At 36.8% G+C, this 25136-nt stretch overlaps 1 protein-coding gene across 11 annotated transcripts in view; it reads right to left on the reverse strand.

The window, feature by feature from the left end:
- The window catches only part of Smarca1 (SWI/SNF related, matrix associated, actin dependent regulator of chromatin, subfamily a, member 1), a 69935-nt gene extending 44799 nt beyond the window's left edge, over positions 1-25136 (reverse strand). For 4 of the 11 annotated variants that reach the window (XM_037198850.1, XM_037198849.1, XM_028887345.2 and 1 more), the window contains exons 1-12: positions 24410-24756; positions 19707-19793; positions 16882-17048; positions 16479-16579; positions 16268-16368; positions 13053-13232; positions 9792-9947; positions 8541-8672; positions 7550-7618; positions 2787-2896; positions 1936-2162; positions 815-936 (exon numbers count right to left, since the gene is read on the reverse strand). In XM_037198850.1, the coding sequence (XP_037054745.1) occupies positions 815-936; positions 1936-2162; positions 2787-2896; positions 7550-7618; positions 8541-8672; positions 9792-9947; positions 13053-13232; positions 16268-16368; positions 16479-16579; positions 16882-17048; positions 19707-19793; positions 24410-24583 (1626 nt within the window). In that variant the 5' untranslated portion in view covers positions 24584-24756. The other 7 variants (XM_037198844.1, XM_028887344.2, XM_037198847.1 and 4 more) reach the window with 5 other exon arrangements.

A 25136-nucleotide genomic window follows, 5' to 3' on the forward strand; every position in this document is an offset into this window, starting at 1 on the left:
CAAGAAAGTGGTGGTGTTATTGCTAAAAATCAGGTCTTCAAACGAAGTTCTATGTATTTTCCACTGTATCATAAAATCTTGTTCTTTGGGCCAGAGCATGAGTATTGACTTAAAAAAGAAACCAAAGACAGAGACCTTAAGGATTGCAGAAAAGAGAAAAAGAATTAGCAAAGCCATCAACAAAGTGATGTAATGAGTTTTAAATGCCTTCAAACCATTTCATTTGTGATGGATAATAATAATAATAAAGACTTACAAGGATTTCCAAGTCTGAAGAAGACATTGGGTGATAGGTAGGTGTGCTTACTCATGCTTACAAACCAACATTTTAGTGTCCTAAAATGCCAAACTCATAAGTACCTACACCTATTTTATCTCACTTCATTTTTACAAAAGCCCACCAAAGCCAAAACTGTTCCTTAATTCAATATTAAAGTTAGTTAATCATAAATTAGCAAAATGTCCACCATTAAACTCCATAAATGGCAAGGGTCTACAGTGGGAGACAAGAAAAGAAAAGAACACAGTTAGAAGTTGCAAGGTAAAAGTTGACAAACAGTAACCAATGGGGCAGTGGCTAAAAGAGATGAAGATGGAATCAGATAGTGTTCTTAGGAAAGAATATCTTTGAAGAGCTTGGGATGATTTGGAAAAATTGGTGGAATGGAAGATAAATATGGAAGAAAGATCATGATGTCAGTGAGAAATTCAGTACCACCTAGAAGTAGACCAGACCAAAGCTTAAAACAACTTGCTAAAGTATTATACAACTCAACTCTGATTTTCAATGTCTTGCTTCATTTCTTGTCCTCACCTCTCTCTCTTCATGTGGGGTTTGTCCGTCCAGTCGACAATACTCATAACCACGCCACATACAGTAATCCTCCAGAATGTCTAGCAGCCGAGTCATCTGGCTAAAAATGAGAACTCTTGACCCTGAAATGTTTCATTAGAAAACTGAGTTACATGACTTGTGTAAAGTATGAAATGCCATAATGAAACACATTATCTTTGTGCAAATAATATATGCTAACTTGAAAGTCAAAAACAAAATAAAGCATCATAAACAATCTAAATAATATGACACATGAACACAGAAGCACGCACACACAAAAACAAAGAATGTTACACATAATTGTGTATTTGTTGAACTACAAGGTTTCCATTCAGTCTTCAAAAATCTTCCACACACACACTACCGAGACTAAGATTCTTGCCTTGTCTTTATCCCAAGGATCTATAATGGTCCATATAATCTCTCACTGGACTACTACTGCAACTGTCTTCCATCTTGTCTCCTGGCTTTACTCTCTCATTTCCAGTAAATTTCCCACAAAATGTTTCCAACAGTATCTTCCTGACATACAATCCTGATCATGTTACTTCCTGCCACTAAGTCCTCTGTAGCTCCTATGTATCCAAAGTAAAAGTCTAAACAATTTTTGAAGCATGGTTTTAAAGACCTTCCATAATTTGGCACCATCTATCCTCATCAACTTCACCAAATGCCCTTCTACCTCACATACCATAAACTCCTCTGCTGTGTTCCCTTCTTTCACACCTCTTGTATTGCCCTAGAAAAGCACTCCCCACCTATTATCAATGGCCCACACCTACCTGCGTTCCCCAGTCTTCACTTCAAACATCATCACTGTGAAGACATTCCCAACCCCCAGTTTCTCAACAGCCTAATGAAGTACACTTAGGACAATGAATTGCAGCTCCTCTTCCTCACTACACTGCGAGCCTCTTCAAAGCAAGGCCATTATCATATTCATCTTTGCATTCCTAGCCAGTGGGACCGTTCCTGACAAACAGTAAGTAATCAACAATGTCTACTAACCAAGTAGATGAATGAATACAAAACATTTTATTCACACACAAACTATTATTGTTAATTTATCCCATGCTAATAAAAAAAAATTCCACACTCACCTTGTTCTTTAATTTTTGCCAATAGCTTATCCAGAGCTACCATTTTACCACTGTTGCTGACAATGTGTTCATCTGTCGTATAAGGTGGACCAGGCTCTGCACCATCGAATAGATAAGGGTGATTACAACACTTTCGGAGCTGCATCAGAATATTCAAGAGTCGCATCTTGTCCATCTTGCCAGAAGAGTTTAAAACATCAATATCTTTCATCAGAATTTTTGTATACCTAAAATGTTAAATCATAATTAATCAATTTTAAGAACACTTAATGCCATAAATGAATGTTCTACTAGCATTGCAGTTAGATTCCTATTAAATAGGAATAAAGCACATAAAAGCAGATTTGGTGTGAGGGCTGGAGGTATTGTTCAATGGTAAAGTGCATGCCTAATATGCACAGTGCCCCGGGTTCAATCCGAAAAGAATAAAAAAAAAAAGTTTTGGATTTGGAAGAAAATATAATCTGAAAAAAAACAAGAAATTAAAGATTTGAACATTTTGTTTGGCATGCTACTTACTTATATATTGCTTATGAACATATGTCCCTATACTACATCCATTATTAGAAATTGTCATCAACTATTAATGTAACTACATCTGACAATTATCCACTAATTATAATATTTGCAGAAAGTTTACAGCAGACTTGTTTGAGCTATATTCATGTTGAAGCTAAAAGCAATCTCAACTTAAGTTTTAAATAAAACACAACAGTTTTCTAATAGAATATTTGAACAGCATAACTTACCATTTCAGTATAAAATGTAATTATCATATTGAACAATCAACAAATGTGATTTTAATAAATTCTTATATATAAATCAATATTAATGGATATAAAATATCTCACCATTCTCGTTGCATTTTACTCAGTCCCAAGTAAATCTTTATTTCCTTTTTGGGAGGCAGACTCTTCTCTACATCAGTTTTTATACGACGTAACAAAAATGGCTTTAAAACCTAAAAAGCAATGTTTATTATAAAAGCACATAAAGCATTCACAGTTTCAAATTGTGTATTTCACTAATACTAATCAACTGTTAAAACTTTCATCCTAATACATAATCTAACAAACAATAACAAAAACCAACAGTAGCCTAAATTCTCAGTAAATAACCACCAAAAAATGGCTCCTTAGAAAATAGGAATGACACACCTTTAATCCCAGCACTGGGGAGGCAGAGGCAGGTGGAATCTCTGTGAGTTCAAGGCCAGCCTGGTCTACAGAGCAGGTTCCAGGACAGCCAAGGCTACACAAAGAAACCCTGTCTTGGAAGAAAAAAACATCAAAATGGAGGTTGGGGTTGCTCAAAAAAAAAAAAAAAAAAAAAGGAGTAGATGTTCAGCATTCACAAGACTGGGCTCAATTCCCAGACCCTCTAAAAATGAGGGAGGAAAATTAAACAATCATTAGTTGACAGGAGAAATTAAGCTAAAAATTAAGACAAGGCCATTGTCTGTTGAATAATCAATGAAGAAGTCTTGCTTTAAATACTGCTTTTAATACAAGACTTTTTAACACAGGGAAAATAGAAAATGAGAGTTTCAGTTTCCCTCAAAATAAAATTAAAATTCAGGTCATTTAAAATAATTAAATGAATGAAAAGAAAAGAATTCAATGGTTTTTTAAGACACGAATGAATACAGATAAAAGGTAATTAGTGTAGACCAGAAACACAGATTTTTGTCACAGGAAAATAATGGTGTTGCAATTCATGGAGTACCTACCAGCAACGTGCCACATACCGCACCATTAACTTCATAGGTAGCAGTTAAATCCTTAGAGTAAATCATTGAAGGGAATATGATTATTTCTTTCTCGATTTTTTCAGATTTATTTATCTTATTTAATATGCGTGTTTTGTCTTTATGAATATATGTGCAACATGTGTGTGCCTGGTGCCCATGGAGGCCAGAAGAGGGCATCACATAACCCTGGAAATGGAGTTATGGACGCTTGTGAGCTACCATGTAGGGAACTGAACCCAAGTCCTCTCTACATGAGAACAAGTACTCTTAACTGCTTAGCCATCTCTCCAGTGCTAAATATGATTATTCCTTGTTGTTGGGTTTGGGGGCTTTTTTTGTTTATTTGTTTGTTTTAGTTTTTGTTTTGGCTTTTGGGTTTTTCAAGACAGGGTTCCTCTGTCCTGGAACTCACTCTGTAGATCAGGCTGGCCTCTAACTCAGAGATCCTCCTGCTTCTGCTTCCTGGGTGCTGAGATTAAAGGCCTGTGCCATCACCACCTGGCTGAATATGATCATTTCTATTTCAGTAAGTTCACCAAACCCACTATGCTAACAAGTAGAAGCAGAATTAAACACTCAGACTTGAATTTTTTTCAAGTTTATTTCTTCTTTTATCTAAAAATATTTCAGCATGTATATTTTAATGTATTTTGCACTGAAAATAATAATACCTATTTCCAAGGCTGCTATAGAAATTTGTGGTAGTTCATGTAAAGAGATTATTTGTGGTTGACGTGCAATAAGCCGTAGCCATTATTATTAGATATCTATATATAAGACTGTTGGTTTCTGATTTGAGCATCTTAAGTTATCTAAAAGTTTATTAAGCATTTAAGCTGTCTGTAAGATTTTGAGGCAAAAAAAAAAAAAAAAAACAGAATGCAGTAGAAAGTTAAAGGTCAATAGTCTCCCATTGTCCCATTGGAAACAGAGTCCAAGATCCCTAGAAGATTCTCAAAATAGCAAATTATATAGAATCATACATATATATATATATGTATATATATGTGTGTGTGTATAATATGATGTCTCATACATGTATATCTATGATAAATTTAATTTATAAATACAGCACAGAAATATGGAAAAATAATAATAATAAAATAGAACAAATATAATACAGCAATATAAGTCATATGACTATGTTCTCTTTCAATAGCAGAAAGTATTTTGTATTAAGGATAATAATACTTCCAAGATTGGTACAGAAACTAGTGGTAGTTCATGCATAGAGATTAATCATTGTTTTTACTTCTATGGTTTTCTATATTTTTGGACTATGATTGACTATGGATAACTGAAATGTAGAAAGCAAAATGGTAGCTAAAGGAGAGGTACTATATAGATTTTACAAGATAGTTGGGAGAAGTGAACTTGACACTTAGAGTGGATCTCCAGAGAAACCAAGTTGTTTCCAATATTGATTATTAGTGCTAATTACCACTGGTATATCCTGAATTTAGCAACTGAAAATTCATTGAAAACTACGTAAAATAGGTTTCACGCATAAGGAATGGAGAGACATCAATGATCAGTGCCTTTATGAGCAAATAGGTTAGACAGTGAAGATGTAGCGGTAAACTGCTCTTTCAAGAAAGTTGGCTGTCAAGAAAAGAAAATCATAGTTAAGAACCCAAAGTTGAGGGAGCATTGATGGATGGATGGATGGATGGATGGATGGATGGATGGATGGATGGATGGATGGATGGGTGGGTGGGTGGATGGATGGATGGATGGATGGATGGATGGATGGATGGGGCAAAAAGTATTTTTGTACACAGATAAACACTGAAGAAGCCAGGAAGCTAAATTCATAGGCATCCTTTAAAAGAAACAGATGTTTAACCTATCCTCCTCCTCCAAGAATGCTGGGAATGCATGCAGTTTACAATCTGGTAATCCTTTGCTGTCTGATGAGTCAGGCTCTGCCCATATCTTCTAGAATTATGTTTTACTTATCTCAGACCCTTAAAACCTTGAGCATTACTTCTAGGCCATAAAATTCATCCTTGTGGGAGATGTCATTTGTACTTTACAACAGCCTAAGTGATTTCTGTTATCTCAGGGCCAGACCAAATCCTGACTCCCACAGGGATTATGATTACATCAGTCATTCCCTAGACCCTTTTCTTGAGCACTGTTTCTGAGTCAGAAGAACCCATCTTACAGGCAAAGCCATATGTACTTTGTAAAGAGCTTCAATGTAAATGTGTCTTAAGCTTTGTTGTACTCATGGAGCTGAGTTAATTGCTATCAAAATTTTTTTCCAAAATTGTGTTATGCTTAAATATGGTAAAAATAAACAAGCTGATGTCAGACTCTAAGAATTCTTGACCTAGCACCAGTTACCTAAATCGGGCTGAACCGAGTTTCATTCTTCCCTCATCTGGATCATTTTCCCTGACAGCTGTAAATCCTGCAGGGACCTCCCACAGATGGATAGATGATTGATAGATAGATAGATAGATAGATAGATAGATAGATAGATAGATAGATAGATAGATAATCTCTCTCTCTCCTGTGTGCGTGCGCATTAGGTCAGATAGGTATGGGTTTGGAAAATCAGAACCCTTGCACAATGGGCTGTAACCCTTTTGTTATCTTTTATAGCTGAAAAACATCTTCTCAAGAACCTCAAGGTAGCTACCTAAGCATGTTTATGTATTGAGGAATAGGAGACAATACAGAGGGACAAGTAGAAAATTTAACCAGTTATAAGAATAAAACTATGGGGTAAAGTCCATAAGGAAATAAGAAATGATGATATTCAGAGTTCACATGGAAGAATTTGCCATTGAGCAGAGAAAAGATCATGCTTCACTCAAGCAGCTGATTAATCAAAATGTACTTAGCTTTGACAGACAGGCCTACATGAATGAATTCCTACCTAATGACTTCCATTTTGCCATTCCGAAAAGAATAGTGCTACCTACTGAGAGGTAGAGGGCAAGAGATACCTGAGATAGAAGTCTCAAGGTTGGAGAGATCTGAATCAGCTGTTAGAAGAAAGGGGAAAGAAGGCTGGATAAGGTCATATTAAAGAAATCAGTACCGTGGATTTCCAGCTTATCCTAAGTAACATGAAATCACAGTAGTTCCTACCTGTAGAATTGTAGAGTTGTCTTTGTCAGTACTGAGAAGTCCCAGTACAACAAAAACACTCATTATGCTCATACAGGGCAACAGCAAAACTGAAATGCAGGAGACAGAGAGCATTACTTTATTACAGTTTGGAGTTGTCAGGACAGGGGTAGCAGAGGGAAAATGGTGCAAAAAGGCCTGACAGTACTAACAAAAGTGTGATCTGAGTGATAGAAAATGGTTTTTCAGATTGATACACTGAAGAAGTAGGAATCCGGGGACAGGAGGTCTCTGTCATGCTACAGAAGAAATGGGATGAGTAATATATGGATCTAAGTGTTTATCAACGAATTGAAAATGTTGACCAATAAATATGGGGAATCTGTAGATGAACAGATGACAGAGAAGACAGTGTGTGGGAGATGGACCCAGAGAGCGCTCAGGACTCTATAGCAGAGGTTCATACATACAGCGGAGCAGCGGTGGCTCAGAAGGCTCCCTGGGAAGCAAGAATACTGATGCCATCTGGAGGATTTGAGGATGAGAGAGTAAAGAAGTCCCACAAGGAAGGACCACAGAATCACGGAGACCAAAAGAAAAAGTTATTCTGGAGAGACCTAAGAGAGCTTTGCTGACCACAGGGCTCTTAAAAGGGCTACAAGAGGAACCAAGGAGACTGAAACCAGCAGGAAGCCCACAAGCTCGGATTCTATGAATGTTTATTTTCTTGCTCAATTATATTCCATTAAATGTATTATTGATTTTTTGACTACTATTACTTACTGCATGGAGTCTTTCCACAAGTTTTTGATCACCAAGGCAATTTTTAGTGTCAAACCAAGAATCAAAGTCCTGTGGAGGGGTGAAAATTCTACAATAAATACATACATTTTTAAAAATAAACTCAATACTCTATATATTTGTGTACAACCAACATAGAAATAATCCACTTTAAAATTACTTTCAAAACATGTCATTGTGATAGTTGTATGTTTTACTTTTATCATTGGTGGGAACACTGCAACTGTTGACAAAATTTTAATGACAATATAAAGGATCACAATCACCTTAGAAAATAGTGGTCTTCACTATATCACACAACATTACATCTAGTTAAGAAGAATAGGATATAAAAATTAAGCCTTAAAACCCTTGAATAAGTCTTTCAAATTTAATGAAGAGGTTGAACATACTACTCTAGATTCAGTCTGTCTTATAAGTGTGGTAACAACATGATGTAGGCAAAATGACAGAAGAATTAGAAAGAATAGAAATACACTATTTCCCAAAATATGCTTACTCTAAAATTTTGGGGCTTTCTTGTTCTTTCTTGAGAAAACTAAAACACACAAATGAAGAATCACAAATGAAAAAAAAAGTGTAAATTTTTGAAAACAGATGCCTCACAGGGTCAGCATAACAACATGAATTTGATCTGAGAACACACATAAAGGTACAAAGAGCGAAGTGACTTGATCAAGTTATCTTCTCATATCCACACATACTCATATCCACACATACTCATATCCACACATACTCATATCCACACATATACACATTATGCACACACAACAATGATAATAAAGAAGAGAGAAGTAAGGAGGGGGGAGAGAGTGAGGAGGTGAGCACAAATGATTCTGAACATTAGGAAAATACATTAAGATGTATGATTTGGAGCTGGGATTGGAGATCAGTAGTAAAGTATCAGCTAAGCACCCTGGGTACAACCCTGAGCACCACTACACCTCACACAAATACTCTGTTTTAAACTTACGTCTGCAGAATTAAAGACATCCGGCAATAGAAAGTTAAGTAAAGCCCAGAGTTCATGCAGGTTATTCTGCAAAGGTGTCCCAGTTAGAAGTAAGCGATTAGTGGACTTGAACTCACGAACAATCTCTGAAAGCTAAAAAAAAAAATGTATATACATATCGTAGTTACATAAGCATTGTTCTGGTTCTTAGTATGCTCAACATTCAGTTATATACTTCACTAAACACGTTTGTGATACACTAAGCCTTGAAAATTAACTTCCTATGGAAAAAATATCCTAGTTCAAGTAGCATTGCATCCTAGACATTTTCAGATCTGAAAGAATACAAATCATATTTATATCTGAGATGCCTCCTCCATCATGAAACATTTGGTTTCTCCAATGGGGTCTCAGAAAATCAAACTTCTTTCATGGAGTCCAAGCTACCACTTTATATAAAAAATCTGCCCACCAAACATATTCATCTACATGTATAGCTAAGCTCTAGCTCGACATGGCCACAATTATTCAGCAACAGAATTGAGCTCATTTTCCCTGGTACTGTGTATTAACGTTTCAAGTTTAAGATCACAAAACAATGACAAAAACATAAAAATCAGTAATTTTAGAAAATTCCTATTTTGATAATGCTCTTAATGAAGCAATTATGCTTTAACATGAGTCCTCTTTTCAAGTATTAGTTCCAATGTGAAATTAGTATGCTCCACCTGGTGGTTATGCTCCAGTTCTGTCCCTGTTTCTCCCAAAGTAGCCCAGCGATCCAAAGATAGGTTCATCATTAAAAGTGAGGTTTTTCCTACTGTCAATGAAGTTGAATGGTAACAAATAATTGATACTTTCCAATGTTAACACCAGACTCTAATTCCCACAAGTCAGATAATTCCAGGAAATTTTTTTCTAATCCATAGGAATACACATAATTCCTCAATAAAAAATAAGTCAATGCAAATGATATTTGTACACCAAATAGTCTCAGCAATATTAAAATAATGTAGCATGGCAAAGTTAGGCTGCAACAGGAGAGATTGCAAAGAAATAACTTAATTTGCATTAAAATCGATGCTCAACTATTATTGGTCCTTTACTCAATAATTTAGCCTTTATGGGCACTTTAAAAAAAATGATTATCATTCACATTCTGTGAAAAAAACCACAATCTTCTAGTGCTTTGTTTTTATTTTAAACACAGAAAAGTGAACAAATGAGCCTACGAAGTAAATGAAAACTTGAATAACGATATTAAGAACTTACCTTAGATTTTTCATTTTTTATTCTGTGAGCTTCATCGATGACTAAGTATCTCCAATGAAACTTTTTAAACACAGATTTTTCTTTAATTACCATCTCATAAGAAGTCACACAAACATCCCACTCTCCTGGCATCATTTCATCACGAATAAAAGCAGCCTAAAAGGACATGGATGAAATAACTGAACACCTTAGTGTTACAAAGATTCAAGCACTACTGACATAATCTAATTTACTGAACAGAAAGTACTTAACATATAGTAACAGTTCCCACCTTTGGCAACATCTTACAAATTCTGTCATTTCCCAGTAGAAAAGAACTGTGTATTTTAGTAAGGAGTCCCAGAAGCTCCTTAATATTTTTGTGAAGTCCCAAATGTTATTATAAGGCTACAGATATGGTTTCATAAAGGGACTCTTCTCTACGTGGTAAAGGAAGCAGTAAAAACAGTGACACTACAACAATTTTTAAATATTCACAGGCAGTGACCAACATGGTAGCCACCTTGACTGAAAACATCTTTAACTAGTACAAACTTCATTCCAGATGTTATAGGCCAAAGTAAAATGACAACATGTTAAATGAAGCAGAAAAAAAATCTATGAAAAAAGGACCAATTTGGTAGTGTAAATCAAAATCAATGGGTTATAGCAAAGTCTCTACTTCATAATTCATAAATATGCACCAAACACATTTTTGATTCATTCAACGACATTTACAAGTTTTCAGTATGTATTAAAAGGTTTCCTAGACTAACACAGAGGACAGAAAAATAGCTTTGTAGCCACCTCAGTCATATGCTGAGAAGCTGTCACATTTTAAAAGGCAATTAAAATATTAGAACATTAGTGGGGGTGGGCTGGATACTAGATCTCATTGATTCCTGCTAACAACTTATCCTTGTTTCATTGACTGAAAGATTCCATTTCATGGTTTCTCAAGAGTTCCGTCAAATTGGGATTTATTTTTATTTAGCTTAACTCACGTTTATAACTTACAAAATTATTGCAGATTCAGAGTTAGATATTTTGATAAAATATTAAAAGCCACATGACCCAAAAGCTCTCCTTTTGTTAGTATTAAAAATAATGTGCCGGGCGGTGGTGGCGCACGCCTTTAATCTCAGCACTCAGGAGGCAGAGCCAGGCGGATCTCTGTGAGTTCGAGGCCAGCCTGGTCTCCAAAGCGAGTTCCAGAAAAGGTGCAAAGCTACACAGAGAAACCCTGTCTCGACAAAAACCAAAAATAAAATGATGCACATTGAAACTCATTCATAACTTCACAATCAGTAGTGATGTTGGAATTAGGACCATATCTGTTTCCATGTCCAGTAGATATGGATTCCTCTGTGATACACAAAGAAAAAGCAATAGACTTCAAGATGACTTTATATCAGTCAGGATCAAGAGCATCTCTCTTTGCATAGACAGGATGAAGGATATCTCTAACAACTTCACAATTCAAAAGCCTTTATAGAAATTAAATTTTTCATTATCAAATATTGGCCTCCTAAGTTATTTACAGAAAGCCACAAAAATAGGAGGGTCAGCACATGTATCCCATATGATTCCAAGGTTCAAATGGGTCTACAATGATCATCTGGAATTTTAGATACATCAGCATCAATCTCTAAGAACTGAATTTAGCACATTAATTACTTATGTGATTGATAATTCCTGGTTTTGAAAATTTTAATGATGAACCATAATAAACTGCATTTTACTTGTGACCCAACATATGGATAGATGTTTGAGTGTGTGTATCCAAAAAGCAACTGAAACAATTTATTAAAGCAACACTTTTGTTTGCCGTGGTATGAAACTCTGCTTGCTTGCTCTGCTATTCCCTCCTGGTGTTTTGAAAATTGTTGACACGATCAACTAAAATGAAACCACAACCTATTCATGGATGATGACTCACAATCTGTAAAATACTGACTTTATAGACTGGCTAATAGACTAAGAGATTGTTCAAGTTAGCACAATCCCAGCCTCCCAAGAGGCAGAGAAGTTATAATTAACGTACCCCCCCCATCTCTTTAAAACTCCCAGTGGTATTTCATGAAACAATTAGGTTCTATGTGTCATATTAAAAGCCATTGATTTATATTTTTATATACTGGGCATGGTGGGTCACAGTTTTAATCTCAGTACTCTGGAGGCTGAGGTAGGTGGAGGTGAATTTGAGGCCAGCCTGGTCTACATAGTGAATTCCAGGCCAGGCAGGCCTAAATAGTAAGAGCCTATCTCAAAAAAATACAATCTTACTATTGTACTATGAAAGGCCAAGCCTAGATGTTGCTCTTTTACTTATAATCTTCAATAAATAATTTTAATAAAGTATCAATATCTTAGAAATGCAATTTTGTAAGCAATAGTACTACATTAAGTAATAGCAATAATCAGAAAAGAGTTCGAAGTGACCAATTTGCTATGGAGAAATAGTAGATTTAGGGAGGAATCAACCTTGTGATTCTAAATTTATGAACTCAGTATTTCAATATTTAAATTATTTATAAGTTAAATTTAAATAAATTGAAGTAAATTTTCTTCAAGCAAAATGATAATGATAAAATTACATAATTCATTATGGTTCTGTTCCACTGAGAGTGTCTCTTGACAATCCATCTAATCTAAATATGTAAAATAGTATAAACTTTTCTTTTAAACTGTGTTCTCTGGGGGCAAAATAAAGACAAAGTTCAGTAATATGCTTTCTAAGCAAATTATTCTTTTTGTGTTTTTGCATAATTTATTACTTTTTGATTGATTCTACAGTCCTAAAATAATTATAGCTTACTAACTGGACAAATAGCTAATTTAAATAACCTCTCCCTCCCCTGCCAAAATCCCAATGTCTGGTATTATCTGAGAATATATACAGACGTGTTACAAAGTCTTGATTAAACCGAGAATGGTAAGGTTCTCTGCAGCCACAGAAGATTTCTGTGTGTGGATGAGTGTGTGAATGCACCAAGTGAGCCAAAACTTCAGCAAGATTTAATTCATTCCAATTCCTGCCTCCAAAACAGGACAAATGATGGGGTTACTAATAGTACATACTATCTAAAAATAAACACGGTTCACAAGTGTGGAAACTAAATAAGTTAATATGTGCACAATACAACAGAACCTAGCTCAAAGTCAGTACAACCGGAGTGTTAGTTAGTAAGCTGACTTAAGTGTCTTTAACAGACATATTATGCAACTGCTGTCTAGAAATGGTATTCTTGACAGCCCTTTGAAAGCTGTTTCTCAACTTACTCTTACATCTTTGTCTCCAACAAAACAAATAACACGGAGAGACGGAACCCATCTTTTAAATTCATTCATCCAGTTGTGTAACGTAGACTTTGGAACTAAAACCATGTGGGGTCCCGGAATGTTTCTGTAGTGCTTCAGGTAACCAAGCAAAGCAATGGTTTGTAAAGTCTTCCCAAGACCCTGCATCATCGTCACAAGGGGGAAAGACACACAAATACACTTTGTTAATGAAATCATTTGTTAGAAACAACATTCAAAAAAATAGTTGCCAACTACCTCACATTGGGAATTAGGTTCCCACCAACGAAAAGTAAGAATGGACTTTTTTTTTTAAAGAAGAAAGACAGAAAACCATTTCAATTCAGTATTTGTCGTGAGTAGGGAGTAAAAGAACCAACAATCTGTAGTCAAATTATTGTGTAATAAATTACCTTTCCATTTGGGATATGTTGACTCTGTTTAGGATCAAGTAAACTGATTATGTAATCTCTTCTGGTAGATGCAGAACTAGGAATTTTGAGGTGTATGTTTCACAAAAATAGACTTCTTTCTAGAACCTGCTGAGATAGTGACCTTTCTTTCCTATTGTCCCCAACATTACTCCAGCCCAGGTATTAAATATTCAGACTGTGCATCTCAAGAGGCTCACAGCTGTCTACTTACACCTCACACCTTTAATGGCCTTAGGAATGAAAAGGGAACAGAGCACTGCAGTGAGAAAAGACCTTAGAGATCACCTAGTACAGTGTGCTTTTTTAAAGTAATATATCAAACACCCGTGAACCTGCCATCGAGCCCATGGGAAAGGTAACTATGCAGTATGCTGTCCAGCCTTTTAAAGTCAGCTTTTTAAAACAAGAGTTGGGATGCGGCTCAGTGGGGAACCCCTGCTTAGTATGAAGTCCTGGGTTTGATCCCAGCCTCATGAGTAAAAGTAAACACTAAATAATTAAGCAGCTTGTTGCCTTTATCTCTAAGCAAAGCACGGAACTTCACTTTATAAATCTAAACTAAATGTCACTTTTATGGGCTATATCTTATCTGGCAAGTCACTTAAGATGGATTGTTATGGACAATATCCACCAAAACCTTAAAATGTTTAAGAAAATAATGCCACTTCCAGAAGGCCTATAAGAACAATCTGAGAGGAACAGAAAAACTGAGGACAAGATTGTCACAGTAGCTCTATTTCTGCTGCGCAGCTAACAATCCAAAGGGCAGCAGCAGCAAGAGAAGTGTGGGCAGAAACAATGGTACCTCCTGACGACCATTAGACAGTAAAAAGTTACTTTGACAAAATGTTTTAATGATATGAAAAATACATATGAATGGGAAGTCAGAATGCCAAATTATACATACAATATGATCTCAACTATACATCTAGAAAAAAAACAGTTTAAAAAGAAACATGCCAAAATGTCAGCTGTAGTTATTTCTCAGTGGCAGAATTACTATTACTTGATTTCTTAATTTAAAAATTTTTTTTTATTTTCTAAATTGCATATATTCTCAAAAATGTCTTCCTCTCTTTTGTTAATTAAAACAAGTTGGACATGAGGGTATACACCTGTAATCTCAGCTACTAGGGAGATGGAAGCAGGAGAATCACAAGTTCAAAACTTGAGCCACATAATGGGACCTTATCTCAAAACAAAACATATAAAAGGGATTGGTGTGTAACATGGTGATAGACTGCTTGCCTAGTACACACAAGGCCCTAGGTCTAAGTTCCAGTCCTGGAAAGGAAAAGGAAATTTAAAAAGACAATAAAATATAAGATAGAATTAAAACAAATCTGGCATCAGCAGAATCTTGAAGGATCTTTACATTATTTGTCTTAGACAGGTTGTAGCCAAGAAATTCTTGGGGTGAATAATCCTGGTCCTTCTGGTGAGAGACAAACCAAGGCCCTTTGAACTGAATATGGCCCTCAACAGAATAATGTAAATGTAAGGAGTTACTGACCCTTCTTTAAAAGAAATATGCTCTGCCACACAACTAATAGCTGCTCAGCCAATGATGAGTGCCTATGGAATTGACTAAATGTCATAAAATGCGTTTCGTCACTTGGCCTTCTGGGGAATAATGATTGAAAACATGGCTCCTGAGTCTTATAAATACTATAATACTGGGTTAATAGGTCTATAACTCTCTCTGTCATCTCTTTAATTTTATTAGTTTTATCTTAAAATACAAATCTGAGCCTTCATATAATCCCTTCATCTACTCAATTAGCATCTTGTATGATCTCACTTTTTCTTCAGTTATTTTACACGCATGAACCATGATTCATTAGCTTATCAAAAGACTGCCATTTGGCACTCTACTCTTATGGAGACTCCACAATGAAGCTGAACATCGTGGCTATGCCTATAATCCCAACACTCAGAAGGCTAAGGCAAAAGAATTGAAACCCATTAGTCTGTGGCCATATAATAGTGGCCTATCATAGTGAATTACAGGACAACACTCATTTATGTATGAATTCCTTCATTCATTCATTTACTTATTGCTTCATTTATATATCCTACCTCATTCCCAAGAAGATGCCAGGTTGCCTATTATAAAACATGGAACATAAATTAATGGCAAAACAGAAATGAAAAGTTATCGAGGAAAATTATACTAGAAGGTAAAGCCTAAGAAAAGAAAAAGAAATAAACCACTAAGGGCAGACCTTAAAGGGTGAAGAGATGCTCCTTCTGACATTGCACTTTTCTCTGGGCTTCCTAGAAGCCAAAGTGCAAACAAAAGCAAAAGCAAAAAGAGGTGTTGTACCACATCAGGAAATCTCCGTTGATCTTTGTGCTGTGCAAAGGGCTATATTCTAGAGGTTATTTGAACAGTTGTAGACTACAAACATTCTTTTGCAGGCTGGAGACATAGTTCAGAGGTTAAGAGCACTTGTTGCTCTGACAGAGGACCTGGGTTTCATTCCTGGCACTTATGTGGTGGCTCACAACCATCCATAACTCCAGTTTCAGGGGATCCTATGCCTCTTCTCACCTCCCTGGGCACTGCAAACACATGGTACACATACAGGCAGGCATACTTTACACACATAAAGTAAAATAAATAACTCTAAAAGGTGAATCATTTTACCACTAAATGTAGTTTCTAGACATAGAGTTTGAGCGAACTCCGGCACAGGTGGTTCAAATTTACATTAAAAACTTCTAGTAACTCAGAACATACTTTAAATACCAGCACCTTACCATTTCATCAGCTAAAATACCATTGACTCCATTTTCATACAAAGAGATCAACCAGTTTAGTCCTCGAATCTGATAATCTCTCAGGGGTCCTCCTTTCACATCTGAAAAATAAGAAATGAAGAACCTCTCGTACTTCCTCTAGTATACTCAAGGAAATTTGTTTTTCTCAAACTGAACTGTAAAAGCAACATGACTGTGAAAAAGTACTCACAGGAAGGTGAAACCTCAAATCTAACACACACATTAGATGTTTTCCTACTCTCTGACAGCAGTTCTTCATCTTCTTCTTGTTCTGTGCGCCTGTGGCGATAGCTAAAGCAGAAAAAAAAAAAACCTTTCACATTCAACGTCAATGCTGAGGCACCAACTAAGTTAGGTTTGTTAACATCTTTTATGAAAAAGGAATGTGTTATCTACTGTCTGGCATAGGATATGCTAAAAGCAGTCTGCATTTTTAACTAATTAAGTTCTGGTAAGGAAAAAGCAAATATTGTTGTTTCCGAGACATATTTAAATTGCCAACAATCATATTTATAAACAGTTATACTGAGCAAATGGAATGAGAAGGGGGAGGCAGAAAGAGAGGGGAAGTAAGCAGAGAGAAGGATGCATACTCTCCAGCAGAAATCAAGCTCTGCTTGTCATCTTTCTTTACTCGAGGACGCCCCAGTTTCATGGTGAGAGGAGATGTTGGAGACTTCTGTGCTGAAGGTTGAATAAAATGTGCAAAAAGTTCTGTCTGCTTCAGTAAAAACTCAAATCTCTTTGCTCGGTCTGCTTTCTAATTTACAAAAGGAGAGGGGAAAAAAGGATATTCTTTTTATACTCATGCAAGGTTATTTAGCAAACATTCCACTTAATTTATGCAATATCCTCAGTGCTTTTAACATACTAGTCTATCAAATTCCCTTCAGAAATCCATGAGGTAGCCACTAGTGTCATATCCATTTTACAGTTGATAAAATGGAGGCACAGAATGGGCAAGGAACATTCCCAAGCTTCCACAGCTTGTAAGTAACCAAATTTCAAAATGCTGTTTCCAATAGTTTGAACAGAAGAAAAATGACCTGAACGATTTATTAAATGCCCCCCCCAAATAATTATACTCTTGGGATTGGAGGTGTAATGCAGTGGTAGAGGATGTGCCAAGGCCCAGAGTTTAATTCCCAGTGCCCAATATGACAAAAAAGGATCAAAAATCAAAATTGGAAAATATTATTTATTCATCTCTCTAAAATATTATTCTCTCTTCCTTAACAATATAAAATTAAATATCAGTTATTATGTCCTGAACATAGAAACACATATAAATTGGAACCAGATGTGGCAAACACATTTAATTCCAGCACTCAGAAGGCAGAGACAGGAGGATTTCTATGAGATCAAAGTCATACCCATCCATATAGTAAGCTTCAGTACAACCAGGATTACACAGAAAGACTTTTTCTCAAAATAAATAAATAAATAGATAGATAGATAGATAGATAGATAGATATAGATAAATAAATAAATAAATAAATAAAACACATATAAGTTGTGATACAAATATACTATAAACTTAACTTTTAGGATAACGAAGTTGCACCTAGAAATAACTGAAATCTAAGAATACAAATATCAGCTGTTCTCAAAAATATTTTCAGTGTCATGGTACAATAATGCAATGAACATTGCTTTGAATTATGGTGATCTGGAAAATTATATTTTATGCTATTAGTATGTAAGGTTTCTACCCAAAGGAATAGAACTCAGAGAAAAAAATATAGGCACACACATATGTGATACAGTTAATCACTGAATGTTGATCTGTAGTCTAAAATTTCAATAAGCTCTATATTTTTTAGATGCCCATTTGTCTTCCAATAAGAGAGAGAAAAAAGGGTTATGGGTTTGGATGGGAGGCAAGTTGGGGATAATCTAAGGAATAAGGGGAAGGGAAACCATATTCAGAATACAGTAAAAAATCTATTTTTAATAAAAAAAATTAGGAAAACCTTAAAAAATAAACATGTTCACTATGAAACCTTAAAAGATCAAAAGACTTATACCTCATCCTAGGCAAAGGAATTAATGAAGTTAATTTTTTTGAGTCGCTTTCTGACCATTCAGCAGAGAATAATTGATTAATGGTGAAAAATTAATAACAACACTAGAAACTTACAGGAACATTCATTAGCACAGATACAAGACTTAGAAAAAAAATACATTCAGATGACGAGCTGGAAGGAGGCCAAATGTTTTCCACTTCATGTTATCCTCTCTGGAATGTTGTTTTTAGAACTGTTAAAACATTAACTGTCTCCTTAGATGTGGTCTTAAACATCAAGGCACAGACTCTTGTAAAATAGCTATCAGCAACTAAAACATGTATTTCCTCTCTCCTTATTTTTAAAACTGCAAAAATAGTCCTTCAGGGGGAAAAATCAGTTCCAACTACCTATCCAGTTCTCAGTGACTGAAACTTAAACAAATCATAAAGCAATATATGGTGCTCAACTAAGATTACACTACTTAAGTATGTAATACTTTCATGCATTGGGCAAAGAAACCTGAATATGCCTCCAAAGATGAATTACCATACTACATATTTCCTTAATGTATAGCATTCATTTATATACGAATTAAGAAGGCTACATACTGATCTGGCATCATGACTGCATTACGCTCAAGGTACAAAGCCATAAAGATACCACCACTGACACCTTCATCACTGAGTACACAAAATATTTTTGCCTTACATCATCTTAGTATTGGTTAAAGAACACTGAGCAAAAGTGAGACATAGCTTCTCATCTCAACTATTCCACATAGTTTCCATGATCCTTAATGTTCTCCTTTGGAAATGACATGAATTTATGCAATAAAAAGTATTTATTGGCTCAGTGGTTAAAGTGCTTGTCACAACAGTATAACATCCTGAGTTCAGATGCCTAGCACCACATAAAATGTCGGGTACAACAGCACACACGTTATACTCCCAGCATTGACAGGAAGGAGAGTTGGATCTCTAGAGCTCACTGGCCATTCAGCTTCATCAAATTTATGAGCTCTTTGTTAAGCCAGTGGGAAAAAAATATCAAGTAAGATGGAAAGTGATTAAGGAAGAAACCCACCCAAACCCTTCCTCAGGTTAAGGAAGCCAGAATTTTAAAAAAAATATTAATAATAAGGTAGGCAGTGATTGAGGAAGATAACTGGCATCCACTTCTGGCCTACACACACACACACACACACGTACATACATACATACATACATACACATACATATACATATACACACACACTTGTGACAATTGAATTATTAAATTACATTTGTACTCTGAAATCTGATTATGTGTCAGAAACAGACAAATCTTTAACCTGTCTACAAACAAACAAACAAACAAACAAACAAACAAGAGAATTACAGTGTTCACTACCTTACCAAGGGTATATTTACCATTTTCTCTTCATATTCTGGGTCCATTTCCTTTTCAGACTTGGAAGCTTTAGCAGCAAGTTTGAGTTGAAATGGAGAAGTGATTTTCTAGAATTTCAAAGGAAATAAATATCAGCCAATTGCAAAGCAAGGTTTTTAAGCTGGTCAATGTTCTCCCTTAAAGAAAGCCAAAGTAATTAAATAACTTGATAAATAAATCACTGAGGGACATACACAGAGCAATGATGAGAGCATGTTATAAAGCAGGGCTTATGATTAATCCAGTTCTGTGCACCTGAGGTCCAATAAAAAAAAAAACTGAAATATCAGAGAGATGGCATTAATTAGAATAAAAACCAAAAATAAAACACTAAGCCCTTTTGTCTATTTTTAATTAAAGCAGAAGAAATGTGCAATCATAAAATAGCAGACTTAGAAATCCTGAACAGGCCAATGCTCAACCACAACCCAAAGAATTCAAGAAATGTAAATAATAACCCTCCCAAACACTTCTTTATGTACTGGAAACCAGCCAGACTTTCAGAAGAAAAGACTCTGGCTTCTGTTCCTGAAACGACACTTTTGAAATTTGTTTTCCTAGACTAATTAAAGCATGTACATTTTTATGCAGTGTGACATGATCTCATACACTTAAAATAATCCAATAGTACAGCTTCAAACTGGTCACTTTATTTCCTCTGGAAAGAAAACTATTCTATTCATGTTACAAAAACATTTTATACAAGTGATTCGTCAGAGCTATTCTCTATTAACTGTTGGTGTTTTTAAAGCTGTAATTTAGTGAACACTAGCATCAATTAGTAACGAGAAGTTGAAAATAACTTGCCAATACATGGTTAATGTCTTACATAAAAACAAACCTATTGATTTAAATATCAGAACATACATAGAGTAAATACCCTTCTCTGGGAGAAATCAAGAGATAAAAATAACAAAACAAAAATCTATTCACTAAGATCAATACCAAGAATATTTGAATTTGAACACAGACTTTGCAGAAATTAAAGCACAAATCTTTTCTGTGAAAACAAAAGAAATGAGGTCACTTTTATCACAGCTTTTGTCAACCTGTCTCTGAAATCTTCCATAATAATTCAGCACCAGAATAGGACCTTAAACAAGAAAACAAAATACCTCCAATAATTAATTACTATCTTCCAACATTTGCTAAAAGTTTTATTTTGAGGAAATTCAAACAAAGAGTATGGAACTTGACCTTAGTCAGAGTCCTACTATGGAGCACTGATCGCATAACAACTATGTTGATTTACAGCATCTCAGGTATAGTGATCTGATCAACTGTATGAGATGTCTTGAATGTAATTCTGGATGTATTGGAATAGAAACTGAGAAAGACACTTTGAAGAACATACTTTCAACATGTCACATTTGCTGGGAGTCATGGCTCACGCTTTCAACCCAGCATTGAGGCAGAGGCAGAAAGAACTCTGAATTTGAGGCCAGCCTGGTCTACAGAGTGAGTTCTAGGAAAGTCAGAGATACACAGAGAAATCCTGTTTCAGAAAAAATAAGTCACATATACTACAAGTCTCATTTTCAAAGCAACAGAATCTTAGATATCAAAATATACATAAAGTACATGAATAAATAAATCTTTAAAAAATCACACTATCATCTTAAAAGGTTAATGAGATGGAGTTTTCAAGTTTTAAAACACTAACAATTACCTCATCATATATATATATATATATGTATATATATATATATATATATATATATGGAAATAAACTTCACTATCAGAAGATTAGATCTCAGAAAAAATTCTATTCATTACTTCTGTGCTTAAAAATCTAATCACACACTACTTGAATCCCTCATCCTGAGCAGTACTATTAAAATATATGGGTAATCACTTCATTGACACTACTATCCACAACAAATTTTTTAATTCTTTCAAGAACCAGAAGGCAAGAAACAATACTCCTGTGTAGGCTGTCACAATCAGTTGACTAATAGCTCTATCCAATTCTATTTCATTTGATAGTCCAGCTTTGCACACCCAAGGGAATGAAAGCATTACTAAATGACATAGTAACGACTACTAAAACAAGGTATTAGCATGACACCAGGAAGAGATGGCAGAACTCCATAACTGACATCCTGTTCTCTGTATTAGCATCCTTTATCCTTGGGCTGAGCATCACCGATATTTTTGTATTTTACAGAGGCTTTAAATGATCATATGCCTTTGTTATATCTATGTCCTGTATGATAGATACATTCTTTGTGATGAAGGTAGATGAACTCTTTCAAAAGTGAAAGTAAATACCCTGCTATTGAGGAGACAAGAATTATTAGAAGCAGAAATAATAAGAAGCTATTATTACTTTAAAAAAAAGTCTGAGAAATGGTTATTTAGTTGAAAGGAAACAACCTGCTTAATGTCAACAGGCTTTGTATCACTGTTAAAGTATACTAACCAATGACTACAAGGGAAGGATAAATGTGTACTTCTTACAGATTCAAGGTAATTCAAAATATACTTAATGTTTTTAAAGGATGTGTGTGTGTGTGTGTGTGTGTGTGTGTGTGTGTGTGTGTGTGTTTTCTATACATTTGTTTGGGTGTGTGCACATAGGAGTGTGAAGATTCCATGCATCAAGTATAGGGGACAAAAGAGAACATCAAGCGTCCTCCTCTTTTGCTTTCTACTTCGTCCTCTGAGGCAGTGTCTCTCCCTCAACCCAGGGCTGCCATTTTCCCACGAGACTCAGAGCCACCAAGGCCCCCCGCGCAGCAATCCTCCTCATTTTGTCATGCTCAAAATTGAGGCTGTCAGGTGTGTGCAGGCCTAGTGTGTTACCTGGTTGGTGGAACCCAAATTCTAGTTCTGATTGTGTGTCAAGGGCTCTTAACCTTGTCTCCCATCCCATCCCAAACTAAGCTTTTAAGGACAACTGAAAATTGAAAAAAAAAAAAAAAAAGATTGACCAAAATAGGAAATGTTGGAGACCCAGGAAATGCAGCTTCTAACTTGAGTGGACAAATGAGGTTCCACCAGAGCAGTATATAGAGTTCCTGAACATACAGCAATACATTTCATGTTTGTTAAATGTATTTTTTATTGATCCCCAGTCTTTTCACAATGGAAATCCAAAAACTTATACAATTTCAAAATTCAACATTGACTAGCTTGCCAAAGAAGAAGGAGAAAAATTACTTAGCACTTACATTCGCCCAGTCCAGGGAATAAAAGGCACTAGATACATTGTTGAATTTCTCAACCAATTTATACTGATACTTGATATCTGGCCCAGCTTTAATCATCAATGTTGTCTTACTGATCCAAGTATTACACACATCTTACATCCAGTGTTTTCCATGGTTTTCACTTAGTACTACAGTTGTCTTCTCTTGAGTCAACTTTGGAACAGTTAACTATGTGACTTAAGTAACTGCTGGATTTAGCACCACTCTTCCAATACAAAGCAAAGGCTGTTAATTTCCTCCCAAAGCTGTCCATTTAGTCATATAGCGTTGTACAATGATTCATACAAACCCACTTGAGATCTCTAAAGCATAATTGCAATTACCCACCACTTTTAAAATCATCATGTGTGTCGTAAACGGAAAAAAATCCACCTATAAACGATCTGTTCTGCAATTTTATTAGACATCAAAACTTCTTATGCTCCATCCTATCCTTTAATATAAATTTTGAAAGCATTGTATAGTTTTACTTGCACATTAATGTGAATTAATACCTACTTCCTGGATTTGTCTGTAATGGGTGTGACAGTGATTCCTTCTTATGTATCAGAAGTAGTTCATCCTACAGACTATGACTTTACAACATTGACAAAAAATTGCCTGTGTCAAGGAGTGAATGGTGCCCCAGTAGGCAAGGGAAGTGAAAGGCTAGAAGACCAGAGACCAGATGTGGGAGGGGCGGGGGGGGGGGGGGATCATCTGGGTGGCCTGGAGTGAAACACTATACCATCGGGGCAGGGCAGGAGAGAGTGAGGGTGCAAAGATTGGACATTTTCCTAAGACAGCAAGCATGGTTCCTCAGTGTGAGGATTATAAGGTAAACCGCGGAGAGGTTTTTTTTCTTGACATGACAACCCCTCCTCACCATGAGGCGGGGATCAAAGGAACAAGGAAGATTTTTTTTTTCTGTAATCCCAAAGACAGACATTGCCAATCAAAGCAAGCATTATCTTCCAACCATTCTTCCTCTTCCCCGTCTTGCTCCCCCTATCACCAGCACCTTGAAATTTAAATTACAAAAATAAGCCCCAGTCAAACCCCCTTCAGCGATGGTGGGACTGAAGGGCCCAGATTTCCCAGGCAGAGGCCCACGGGAAGAAGGGGGTAGGAGAATAAGCAAGGAAAGGGAGAGGCAGAGGCTTTTTCCTGCACAGCCCCATCCCCCATAGCGTTCCCCCAGTTCCGGGAAGGTGGGGGGGCCCGGGGCTAGAAGAGACTTGGGGCTCCCGATCGGACACCCCGCCACCCTGCCGCGCCCTCGCCCTGCCCCGCCCCCGCCCAGCAGGCAGCCGGCAGGAAAGGGGGAGGGGAGGGAATGCTAGCTGGTTCTGCCGCCCCGCTGCCCCCATCCCTGCAGTGATCGCGGGTACCTGTCGGCGCCAAAAGGTCAGGATTTGGGCCCCTATGAGGGGCCAGGCACAGGATGTGACCAGCACACACAGAGCGCGCGCACACACCCCTTTCCTATTTACCTCCTTCTTCTTCTCGCCCTTCTCAGTGGCCGTGGTGGCTTCCGTGGCGGCGGCAGCCGCTCCCTCCTCCTTAAAGGTGGACGGCCCGGGCTGCTCATCCTCTATGACCACGATTGTGGCTCTGGTATCCGAGGCTGCCACGGTGGCTGCCTCTGTGGCCGTGTCCGGCTCCATGGCGTTGGAGCGGGAAAGATGAGGGGGGACGAGGAAGGGGAGAAGGGAGGCTCCTGGGCGGCAACAGTGGCTGCACTGGAAAGAGCTAGATAGAGCAGGGGTAGAGAATACTAGCTTCCAACCCCTTCGCTCGCCCCCCACCTTCTTTAAATAACCCTCAACCCTGCCTGCCCCACTTCCGTCCACCCACCCTACGTCATGGCCTCCCCCCTATCACCCTCCCCCCTCCGCCCCCCCTCACCAATCGCGAGACTCCCCCTCCCCATCCAGAGCCCGGGCTGGTCCCACACGACCAACTGTTGCCTGAATGTGGGGTGAACTCAGGGGTGGAGGACGAAACCCACACAGCTCATGGCTCCTTAAAAATTCTACTTCTCCATATGCCCCCAACAGAGAGCTGAGTTCCCCCTCACAGATGTGTGCAGAAGAAATTCCCTTTCCCTCAAATCTGCTCTACCTATTCTGCACCTCTGTGCCTCAGGGTGTTCTTCCCTTCTTGCACAAAGAACTCCTCTGCTTATGAGTGCACCATAAAAGGTCTTTCTCAGTATAC

Source organism: Peromyscus leucopus, chromosome X, assembly GCF_004664715.2.
Source record: "Peromyscus leucopus breed LL Stock chromosome X, UCI_PerLeu_2.1, whole genome shotgun sequence".
Lineage (NCBI taxonomy): Eukaryota > Metazoa > Chordata > Mammalia > Rodentia > Cricetidae > Peromyscus > Peromyscus leucopus.